Genomic DNA, 12,668 nt, shown 5'->3' with positions numbered 1-12,668 from the left:
TTTTAAGGTACCTGCCTCAGACACTATCTCAAAGCACCAAGTACAGCTGAGTTAATCTAAAATGAAGATGTGAGGGCTGGCTCTCTTACTGGGAGTGATTCAATGCAATTTAGGGACTCAATGTCCAAAATGCCTGCTTATATGCCCATAAGTCCCTATCCCAAGTTTTAGGGTCCTGTTTCTTCCCAATCAATGCTTTCACTTTAACATCAGATACCATTTGAAGGGGGACTTCAAATGGTATTGTAACTAAGCCACTCCTATTATCGGACTCTGGTTTGATTTTTTGAAATATCAGCTCTGTTATTACAAGAAATAAAGCAGTAAGTGATAACTTTCAGGCTTCTTATGCAGTGTTTGAAATGTGACTCTGAAGTCCTGATTCATCTCTTTATTTTGCCACTTAGTCTAGTGAAAGCAAGATCAATCTGGCAGCTTCCCTGTGCTTCAAATCTATGACAAAATTGTACAACATAATCCAGAGCTTTGATTTTCACCAATACTTGGTCTATAGATATTGATATTTTGAATATTAATAAATATATATATCCTTCTTAAGTGTCGTTGAGTCAATTCCGACTCATAGTGACACTGTATAGGGTTTCTGAGAAGGAGATAGTGGATTTGAACCATTGACCTTGAGTTCACCAGTTCATCTTTTGTGTTTGTTTTTCAACACCACACCAATATATATATCAAGGAAATAGCTCACTCAGTTGCAGAAGTTGGCAAGACTCAAATCTGAGGGTCAGGTGTCAAACTGGAGGCTTCTCTTTACTTACATAGTTGAAGGGGCTAATGAATCAAAGATTAGAAGGTAAGATGTTGGTTCACAAGCTGCCAAGGCTGCCAAATCCCAAGAACCAGAGACAAAATGATGATGAGCCATGGACAGGATCCAGAGCAAGCCAGTAAGCTAGAATATATATATATATATATATGGTGGTGGTGATGCTTAGGTGCCGTGGAGTCAGTTCCAACTCATAGTGACCCTGTGTACAGGGTTTCCGAGGCTGTAAATCTTTACAGGAGCAGAAAGCCTCATCTTTCTCCTGTGGAACAGCTGGTAGTTTTCGAATAGCTGACCTTCAGGTTCACAGCCCGATTTGTAACCACTACGCTACCAGAGCTCCGTATGTGTGTGTGTGTATATATATAAAACAGGATTGGCAGTATTTCATTCTGCTGTGCATAGGGTCTCTATGAGTCAGTGCCGACTCAATGGCACCTAACAAAACATAGGAAGGCCACACCCCAAAGGAAACTCCCCTTACAATGGATTGGCTGATAATATCAGGTATTATATCATGGAAGATGATTACATCATTACATAATTGCCAAACCTAGGATATTGATCTTCGTGTTCTATTTCATTTTTGATAGCTTCCCATTATCCTAGATTCATCATGTGTACATTGTACTTTCTAATTTTTAATAACTGTTTACAGATGTTTCTGTGTGGTAAAGGGTGAGAAATTAACCCAAGAAAAATTCAAGTGCCTTCCATCTCAGTGAAATTTCTGAGTCCAGTGATGCGAGGCATCTTGAAACATTGTCATTTAATAAATGTTTCTTGAGCCCTTTCTATATAATGAAGATCATTCTGATGTTTAACATCAGTTAAGGCATAAAGGAGCTCTGGTAGCATAGTGGTTACGAATCGGGCTATGAACCTGAAGGTCAGCAGTTCGAAACTACCAGCAGCTCTGTGGGAGAAAGTTGAGGCTTTCTACTCCTGTAAAGATTTACACCCTCGGAAACCTTGTACAGGGTCGCTATGGGTCGGAACCGACTCGACGGCACTTAACAACAACAAGGCATAAATCTGTATGTGCTTAGCTGTAATGTTGTTGTTGTTAAGTACTGTGGAGTCGGTTCCGACTCATAGTGACCCTGCACAGGGTTTCCGAGCCTGCAAATCATTATGGGAGCAGAAAGCCTCATCTTTCTCCCACAGAACAGCTAGTAGTTTTGAACTGCCGATCTTGAGGTTAGCAGCCTGAGGAGCTAGTATTTGATAAGCATCAGGAGAAGGAAGCTATAGACTAGTGGTTAAGAGAACACCCTATATAGTAAGATTAGAATTCAAACTCAGCTTCACTACACCCTATGCAAATGTATAACTCATTAACCTCCCTACATCTGTGTTTCCTATGATGGTACCAGAGATGCATTCGGATCCCCATTCAGTTGGGAATTGTTGTCCCAGTTCCTGGGAGTGATGTGGTCAGAGGCTTCGGCCCCTTCCTGAATTGCCTCAATTATAGTGAATTCCCTTGCCCCAGGTCATGCCCCTTTCCATGGTGGTCCATGCCGAACGATGGACTGAAGCAGTTCTATAAAGGCTCGGCCATCTCAGCCCAACTTGAGACAACTCTGATGGGCTCAGGAACTCCCCAGTGGTATAGCTCTTGAGGTTGTCTTCAGCATACAGGATAACTCATCTTCTTCCTCTGCTCATTGCTCCTTCCTTGTCTCGCTCCCTCAGGTGTTTATCTTAAGAGAAATCATTAATAAACACCCTCATATTAAATGCAATGTCTGCTTCATGAAGATCCTAACCTGTGCAATACCTTCACCTGCAAAGTGAGATAAAAAAATACCTGTTTCACCGTGTTGTGGGAGCTGCATACAATTGGATTGCTTAGTAGCCTAACACAAAGCTTGACATATGTTACTTTCTTCCTTCAACTTCTAAAAAAGTGTAAGCTGTAGAGTTCAGAGACAAACAAACACCTAGCTGGAAAATAATGAAAAATGTACTGGAATAATTAGACTCTAAGACTGGCTGCTAACCTCAAGGTCGGCAGTTCGAAACTACCAGAGGTTCTGCGGGAGGAAAATGAGGCAGTCTGCTCCCATAAAGATTTACAGCCTCGGAGACCCTATGTTGGGTCACTGTGAGTCAGAACCGACTTCTCGGTACTTAACAACAACAAAACGACTCATAAAGCATAAAGTAGGGTCCCATCATCAAATGCAGAGGAAAAGTGTTCTGGGTGGAGTTGACATGCGCAGAAATATTTGCAGGAAGACTGGAATGTTGATAAATTGTGGTGTAGCACAGGATGCATGTATGATTCTTGTATAATTAGATGCCAGAGAAAGGATGGGATCACATTGCAGAAGGCTTTGAATGTATATTTAATCCATTTATCATTGTTGTTAAGTGCCATTGAGTTGGTTCCAGCTCATAACAATCCTTTATAGAGTTTCCAGTCACCAGTGGGTTCCAATCACTGGTGGGTTTGAATCACCGACCTTGTGGTTAACAGTCCAGTAATTGTACTACATACAATGCCATAGCAGGATTCCACTTAGAAAAGGGAAATATTGTAAATGTTTAGAACATGATCTGAGTTGAACTAAGGGAAGACAAATCAGGAAGAAATAGCATGTATCCTGAAAATGACAAGGTTAGTATAAAACCTCAGAGTTGGAAGTACAGCAGCAAAATTGGAATATTAATAATAGATGTTAACAAAAACAGATAGAATGGTTAATGTGACTATCGATTCATCATATGACTAATTGGAGATGGTAAAGGGAAGAAGAGTATGGTACCAGAAGTGAAGATAAGGCTTCAAGCCAGGGGTCTAGGAAAGGACAGCTTCTGTTAGCCCAAATGCAGAATGAAGGTTGTTGGTTTTGAAATAAAGAGTATTCATTTGTGTGTTTTTTTGACGTTTGTTGGAAGTTCTGGTGAAATAACCAAGTGGTGAAGTCTGATTGCCCGCCTAAGAAAAAAAAGTTGATCTGATTCCTAATAACCCTAGAACTTTCTAGAGAGAGGAATCAGAAGAAACCTTTAGATACAGGACCGAGCAGATGTATAGGACATCCTTGAGTGACATCTATATTTTAACAGTGAAAGAGGCTGGACAAGGAGACAGAGGCATAGCAGTCTGAAAGGTGAAAAGATATTGTAAAAGTCAACATGGCAAAGTGAAGGGCATCATCAAACAGGTTCTGGTCACCAGGATTCCATACTGCAGAGAAGTCAGGAGCTGTCTGAGGATTGCAGTGTGGGCAGAGACCTTACTAGGTTAGGAGATTTAAGATACAGCAGGTGGATCTACGCAGTAACTCCAGGATAGGGGGGAAAAACTAGGTTAGAAAAAGTGAAGGTATGAGAGGTGCTGGTCTCCTCCAGGCCTCCAGCCCACAGATGCATTCCAGCACATGGAGCTAATATTGAAATCCTCACTGTGTGCTAGTAAGTACATTAAGTATGAAGTGCCATCGAGTCAGTTTGACTCATAACGACCTTGCAGTTGGACTCACAGCTGACCTTGTGGTTCAAACCGACCTTATGGTCAAGTGCTTATCCTACAGTGCCACTAGGCAATATTATAAATACTTCACATGCAACTCATTTAATTCTCAAAATTACCTTTTGAAGCTGCAAGGACTCTTATTGCCCCCAATTTTTATTTGGGGTAATGCAGATACAATTTACAGTTGTGAAAGGTCTCAGGTGTTGGAGCTTTAAATAAACCTCCAAATCTGACTCTAAGAGCCACACTCCAGCCCTATTGCTGCTTCTGGCAGCCCCTTCCTGCCACTGTGCACAGGGCCTGCTTCCACTTCCTCCTAGCAGCACTCCTTTGAGTCCCCTGACCCCTTGACAAATACCTGGTCCCTTTTCATCATCCTGTTCCCTTCTTGGCTGTGCTGTCTTCAGAACTTATACGAGCCTCTCTGTCTCTCCCTCAGGCCACAGGGGTTCCCGGCCAGCACATCTTGGTGGCCGTGCTTCCTGGTTTGCCCACTGCTGCTGAGCTCTTTGTCTTACCCTATCAGGACTCAATAGAAGAAAGCAAACGCTCCGTGGAAGACTTGGAGCAGGTGAGTCCTCAGCAGCTTGAAGGGGTCTCTGTGGGTTTTGGGTTGAGAGGGAAGGCCCTAGCTGTTTGTTGGGCCTTGGACTTTCTGGTCCTTAATTTGTTGTTTGTAAAGTGGTGACCCTAACTACAGCCTTAAAAAGAAACACAAGAGAGTTTATTATAGGGACTGCCTAAATTAATCAGTATCCCTGCACTATGGAATACTCTGCAGTATTCACACTGAATTCGATATATCTGTGAGTACTAACATGAAACGCTGTCCAAGATAATTGAATGACACATAGGGAATGAATGACACATAGGGAATGACACATAGGCAATGAACCAGCGCAAGAGTGTCATCACAGCATCACAAGAATTCCCATAACAACAGTGCCATAGGAGTCTAATGGCAGGATATATGCATTTTGGGAAAGGTATGGCATGCATCATGTATAAAGTATTCATTCTTTTATTACCACCACATGATGATGGCCTGATTTGGTTTATAGTAATAAATACTGACTTCAGAGGACCTCTACTTTCTATGCAGTGATCCGTCTTCTTCCCATCTCCATCATCTTCTGGAATATTTGTGTGTATGTGTGGGCATATTTCTTTCACTTTGTCTTCTGGTCCCCATAGTCAAGTTTCTCCTCATTTTAACTTCAAAAGATTGTCCCTTCTCTATGTTGTTGTTGTTGTTAAGTGCTGTTGAGTTGGTTCCGTCCCATGGCTACCCTGTATAGGGTTTCTGAGGAGTGACTGGTGAGCTTGAACACCTGACCTTGCAGTTCAAACCGACTTTGCAGCCCAGCACATTAACCCACAGCACCACACTATGTTGTTTTTGTTATTCCTCTCCTTTGCTCATTCAATTAACATAATTAGTCTTGGCCTGAATGCCCTGATAGAAACCTCATGATTCAAGTTTCTGAAGTCTTCCAGACAGATGAGTTAAAAATAGGATTTTTTCAGCTACTAAAAAAAAATTGGCTTTTCCCCCTCCAGTACTGGGAGCTTTTCAATCTACTTTAAATAAACCCATAATCTATTCTCATGCTCTTCAGTCTTCCAAGATGGTTTTAGAACCTTCTATAAAAGCCTTATTAACAACAACCTTAAATTACCCCTTGGCCCACCTCCTAGCATACACCTTCCTCTCAACTGCCACTTTGTTACTTGGCAGAAGATTCACCTCTATAATTTTATCCATGCACAAATAATGAATAACAGAGATGTCAAGGAAAGCCCTGTTGAACCCCATTTCCTAGTGAACTGCAATTGAAGGGTGGGCAGCAGGTAACCCATCAGATTTGCATCTGACCCTGCTCACCTCTGGCACTCAGCTTCCTGTTACTGTCGACAAATTATTATCTGCACCTGCAATTTAGCAGGAGAAAAATGGATTCTAGCTTCTCACAGCACTGCTAAGGACCCAGAGAAGAAGTAAGCCCTTACACCAAACCTTTGGTTATGAACATATAGAATGATTCCTCCTTTGACAATCATACTGATTTTTTTTTTTTTTCATGAAATCCACATTATAATCTTTTCAAGTATTATAGATGTGAATCCAAATTTGGAACCAACTACTTTCCTAGGCATCACATCATCTGTATGTTTTTATTTAACACAATTTCCTTTTTTTCCTCTAAATCTGTGGGAGGGGGGTGGCGAATGGTGGGGGGGGGGGGGGGGGGGGGAGACGTAGTTGTTTCCTTAAGGGAAATTCGGAAAAGAAGAGTCTGCTGTATGAAACTTTGATTGATTGTGAAAGGAAGTTTCTTGCCTTTGACTCTCATTCTCTCTGAGCTTATACTTTCTTTTCTGACTCTCTTGGCTGACTCTTCAAAGACATCTTAGTGATTGTTCTTGAGCCAGCCTTTCATTGGTCATTGATGAAACAGTTAATCAGAGATCTGAAGGATGCTGGCTTGTTCGAATGCTATATGTGTAATGTGCTTAGCATCTGGCATACATGAAGGGATTCAAGCCATTTCAGTAGGAAGAAAACAGGGTTGGAAAAATAGAACCTAAGTTTCCAGATTCAGCTTTGCTATCCATTGCTTCTATTTTAGAGGAAAGTGAGACCAGAAAAGTTGGCTAATTTAGCCAAAGTAATGCAATCTCTAATACCATTTGATGGGGTATTTGGGAGATAGTAAATAAATGATGCAGCAAAGTACTGGCCTGTAGTAGATGCTCCATAAGTGGTAGATGTGGTGACATGAAATCCCACATTTCATGGTGGGAAGAGAAGATATGGAAAATGCAAAATAAAAGTTTAGAGTTCTTAAGTAGACTTCTAAGGTCAAGAGCATGTACTGACAGAGAATGTTGAGGGGTAAACAAATGAATAAAATGATCCAAAGTGGAGGAAAGAAGGATAATTAGAAAAAGAAAAGACATAAATGAATGACTATGTCTTGAAATTACGATGAGCCTACCTAAGTTACTTTGCAGTCTGCAGCATTAAGGTCAAACAAAATACCAACCTATAGATGGTCACTCTGCTAATGGAGCTTGCAATGAATCAACCTGTTCCAGGATCCACACCAAAGGCAACACAAAACCCAAACAAAAGCTAAACCTAGGGCATAAGAATGAAGTCCTGTGGTACTGTAAGCTAAGTATTGGACTGCTAACTGCAAGGTTGCTGCTTAAAACCCACCAACTGCTCCTGGGAACCAACTTGGTGACACTTAACAACAGCAAGGGCAAAGAAAGTATTATTACATTGATTGAAAAATACAACAATGAAATCAACTAGCAAAACACTCAGCCACACATAAAAACCCTGTGAAATAAGGGCGTCCCCTTGGCAGTGGGTAGCGCTCCATTTAGGAAGAGTTCTTTGGTCCTTCTCTGTGACCCACTGATTTTAAAGTGAAAGATTTCAGGCCCCAGCATGGAGAAGCGAGCTGCCCAAGGTAACAGAACTGTTTAGGACAATCCGATTCTTTTTCTGTTTCTGTAACTAGCTCTCATGCTTGAAATCCTTTCCACTGTACCTTGCAGCCAACATATTTGAACACCGCTTAACTTTTGTGGCTCTGATAACACGTTTGGTACACCAGCAGATAATATTAAAGGTTTTGTTTTGAGTTTTTGTGTGTGTACGTGTTTTAAATTGCTAATGAAATGGACAGATACCCAATTCAAGCAGGTTTGGGGGGAGGGGAGAGTAAATTTATGAGCTAATTTAAGTGGGAATTCTAAAAATATAGTTAAGTTTGTTGAATGTAAAAGTGATGATCTGCCCTGTAAACGTTCACTCAATTCACAAACAAAAAACAATACAAAGCATGGATTAATTCAGGGCTACCCAAAATGTGATCAAGTGACTCCCCTCTGTCTTCTGCCCCTCTCCCAGTCTCTCCATCTCTTTTTTTTTTTTTTTTTTGCTCCCTTATGGGAAGTCTGCCTGAGAATAACGCCAACACACAGAAGAGCAGGGATGGCCACAGGAAACCCCAGCTTACGTTTAGTACGCTTATCAACTCCATCCAGAGACAGTGCCGCTCCCCAGCTAGTGCCAGCAAGAGGCCCACCTGACTGCCAATGTAATGCACTTCACAAACACTTAAGATAAATGCCAAGCAAAACCAGTCCTAAAAAGAAATCCCTTCCCTTGAAGTTTGCACTTTGAGTCCAATGGACGTTGGGAAGGGTTGGCCTTATTCTTACTCTTAATAGTCTGTGTCCTTTCTTGTAAAGATAAAGCACAGAACCCTCAGCATGAGGGAAAAGTCCAGTCCTAGCCACTGGGCCCTGAAGAAGGCAAGGGCATGGCCCAAGCAGAGGGTCTCGGCTCTCCTCCCTTAGCTTCCTCTGACAACATTCCCAGGGCATCAGGGAAGTTGGCTTGACTTGAGCCATCTTATCTGTGAAATAAATTGAAAATTCCTCACAGTGAGAAGTACTTGACCTTGTTATCAGGATGACGCAAACTGGGTTAATCAAGTGACCTGTCTGGAAGGGTTCCACCAGTCTTCATTTCAGATCTGTGGTGGGTGAGAAGAGGCTTGCTTGCCCTGAGCAGCCCTCATCAGGATAGCACATCCCCTGAGGCTAGCTGCTCAAGCATGGAGCATCCCTGCCCCTCAACTACCATACTTTCTCCTGTTTCTCTTTGAATCCTCTGAGCTGAGCAGATCTGTATCTGACTCTAGAGGGAGGAAAGACCACCATACTTTGTCTAGGTTGCTGGAGGTTGTGCTAGATAGATAGGGAGTAAACGTGTCTTTCTTTTCCCTTAAAGTGCTTAGAATATTTAAAAAGAGAGGGTAAGACTATGAAAATAAAAAACAAAACACAGAATTTCCTTCTCAGTTGCTGTGTTTCCGTGTTCATTTAGCAAATGGAGGATCTAAAATCCATGAAGTCTATTGTTGTTAAGTGCCATTGAGTTGGTTCCGACCCATAGTGACCCTGTATAGGATTTCCAAGGAGCAACTGGTGAGCTTAAACTGCCTACTTTGCAGTTGAAATGACTTTGCAGTTCAGCACATTAACCCACAATGTCACACCAGGACACCTGGAAGTCTATGGCAGCATTTAAATATATTAAAAGATTCATTATTAATATAGCTAATAACCTCTGACTGTTTTCTATATACCTCCCCACCCCCACCCTCGCATTGCCTGTCCTTTCAGTCAAGAATTTTTAACATGGAGAGCTTAATTATAACAATATTGTTATTAGAGCTCAGAAGGAAGTTATTAAAGCAGGAAGTATCACTGAAAATAGAGTAGGTAAAAGTTCAACCAAAGGAATATGGCACAAGGAGACGGAGATTAGAACTGGAAATGAGGAAGCCAAGAGAAAGAAGTATTTATTGACAATTTGTTTGTTCATTTATTGTGCCCCTTCATCTTGCTGATTCTTTTGTGCCTTTCAATCAAGCTGATTCTTTTGTGCTGAAAAAGAATGAGATTGGGTGAACTAGCGTTGCTTAGAATTTAGTTGTTGGCTACATGGCTTTCCCAATTAGTTAATCTAGGAATTGGTTAGTACGAATTGGGAAAGATTGCTTTCTGTGTTGACATCAAAAGGAAAATTCCACAACTGCTATTTGAATCATCCCCAACAACAAAACAGGATCAGGAGTAACCAAGACCACCCCAGGCCAGGATCTCTCTAAACAGGTCACCAGAATGCTTTGTTCCAATGAGCTAACATTCCTCCTTCCAACTTCAAAGACAAGCATAAACATTGTGGTCCACTGTAACTTTGTTATTGGCACATTTGTTGAAACACATTTTCAGTCTGTATTTTAACTTGTACTGCCCTTCGGATACACATTTCATAAACTTATCAAAGGTTCTGTTGTTTTAAAATTTCTCTTTCCTTGTGTTTCAATGCTAGACACTTCCATTCTAATAAACTGAAGAGTATGTTTTCCCCTAACAGCAGAAAAGGAACGATGAGTAAAAAGGATATGTGAAATTTGTCAAGACAACCCACTTTTCACTGGAATGAAACAGAAAAATAAGACTTGTTTCAGTCTTTCAGAAATCACACATAATTTCACTGTAGTCTCTATTAGCAAAGTTCCTGTTATTCTCGCTTGGGCTGTTCCTTTAATTCAGGTAATAGAATGTGGTAACCTTGGCAATAGTATTTCTTGTTGATGTTAACTGCCGTCGAGTTGGTTCTGACCCATAGTGACCCTGTATAGGGTTTTCAAGGAGCGGCTGGTGAGCTTGAACCGCCAACCGTACAGATCAAACTGAATTTGCAGACCAGCGCATTAACCCACAGCGTCACACCAGGACTCCAGGATAGTATTGTTGTTGTTGTTGTGTGCCGTGGAGTTGGTTCTGACTCATAACGACCCTGTACAGGGTTTCTGAGGCTGTAAATCTTTACGGGAGCAGAATGCCACATCTTTCTTCCACAGAACAGCTGGTAGTTTTGAATTGCTGACTATGAGATTAGCAGCCCGATTCGTAACCACTACGGTACCAGAGCTCCTTCCAGGATATTATTAGCAATTGCTTATTCGTGTACTTCACATATGGAGTCTACTGTGGTGCTATACGGTCAGCATTAGACTGCTAACCACCAGGCTGGTGGTTCAAACCCACCAGCCACTCCCCAGAAACCATTTAACAACATAGTGGTTACAAATCGGGCTGTGAACCGCAAGGTCAGCAGTTCGAAACTACCAGCTGTTCTGCGGGAGAAAGATGAGGCTTTCTGCTCCCGTAAAGATTTATAGCCTTGAAAACCCTGTACAGGGTCGCTATGAGTCGGAACCAACTCCAGGGCACATAACAACAACAACACAGCCTAATTTATATAGATTATCTGGCATGAGGCTGGTGTTATAAATTGTGTGTCAGCATAATTAATGGAATGCTATTTTTACTTCATCTTCTACCCTACTGCACTAGTTGTTGTTGTTAAGTGCCCTGGAGTCAGTTCTGACTCATACTGACCCTGTATAAGGTTTCCCAGGAGTAACGCGTGGGTTGAACATCAAATCTTGTGTTTATCCTGCTGTGCCACACTAGGACCATACTCCAAATATGCTGTGATCTCTCTTTGTGAAATTATTAAAAGAACATGCTTAAATGAGAATATCCTAGGGTTAGGAGCCAAACAAAGGTGAAGTCTCATCTCAAATATTCAAATATTAACTGTAAACTTAAATATGTCTTTGAAGTGCTATGTTCTGACACCTAAGACAAGCTTTGTTAGATGAAATAGTAAGAAGTAACTCAACCAATATTAAATATTCAGTGCATGCATCATGTACTTGCAAATATATGTAACAGTGCATAGCCTTAAGAAAATAATCCTGAATAAACACTTCTTCAAATGTCATGGAAAACATTTTAAGATATTGCCCAAGTCTGTTAACAGTATTGCATACTCATTTATTTGAATAGGGAAGTGCATGGTTCTAATTAAGATGAATCTCCTATGCAATGTAAATTTCATTTAGTTTTGTTTCTTGTGTATAATTCCTTTCCACAAAATATGTGTTCCTTATTACATGTCCTTTGATGCAAATTAAGTACATGAAAAATATTTTATACTACCAGATTATCTTTGCATAGACTGCCTAATTTTGTAAATGACACAGATAAAGTCAATGAAGCAGTGTTGTAAACCAAAACAAATCTGCAAAGTTAATTATTTTCATGGGGGACTCTCCTGGAGACTATAAATTAGAAGTATGTTGTTTTGATGAACTCTATTTTCTGGTTTAGTTATTTGTATTTCTAATTTGAGGGGGAAAAAAATGTTCTCAGACAAGAAATAAATATTTCAACTGGTTGAATAGGGAATTTCTCTCTGGAAATGTCATTATTCTCTTTTGTCAGGATGATGGACTTTGATGAACAGGATAATTCCTTAATTGCTTCTGACAAGTGCTTCATTTTTTTGGTGATATGAACTTTTATGCATATATATGTGCACACATGTATGTATTTCACATGTGTGATAAATGATATGTGAATAGATGTACATTTCATATACAGTCATGTTTAATATATACATTTCTTTTTGTTGTGTGTGTGTGATGCATGTGGTGTATGCCGGTGTATTTCATAGCCAAAAACTTTTTGATTGACTTCTACTGAAAAGAATCTGTTCTCAGATTTCTATAAAAATCCTACCAATTGAATGATAATAAGATAAAATAAGAAGTTGTATGTTTTGGCACTTTAGCACACAGAGCGGAAAACTATTTTACAGTCTGCTGGAAACTCACACTTCCTCTAAACCTGGGCCAATTTTATAATAATGAGGGCAGGGCCTTGTAGGGGAGATCTGTAGAACACTTTGAAACTCCCTTGGAAGATTCCCAGTGCGAAGGAAAAGTA

General features: G+C 40.7%; 1 protein-coding gene across 3 annotated transcripts in view; it reads left to right on the top strand.

Annotated features, from left to right (window-relative positions):
* The window catches only part of SORCS1 (sortilin-related VPS10 domain containing receptor 1), a 749,465-nt gene that overhangs the window by 703,287 nt on the left and 33,510 nt on the right, over positions 1–12,668 (top strand). For all 3 annotated transcript variants that reach the window (XM_006831326.1, XM_006831324.1, XM_006831325.1), the window contains exon 23: positions 4,717–4,848. In XM_006831326.1, the coding sequence (XP_006831389.1) occupies positions 4,717–4,848 (132 nt within the window). The remainder of the gene's footprint in view (positions 1–4,716; positions 4,849–12,668) is intronic.

This window comes from Chrysochloris asiatica, unplaced genomic scaffold, assembly GCF_000296735.1.
Source record: "Chrysochloris asiatica unplaced genomic scaffold, ChrAsi1.0 scaffold00003, whole genome shotgun sequence".
Classification (NCBI taxonomy): domain Eukaryota; kingdom Metazoa; phylum Chordata; class Mammalia; order Afrosoricida; family Chrysochloridae; genus Chrysochloris; species Chrysochloris asiatica.
The sequence above is the reverse complement of the archived record's forward strand: the minus strand, read 5'-3'. Positions and strand labels throughout refer to the sequence as shown.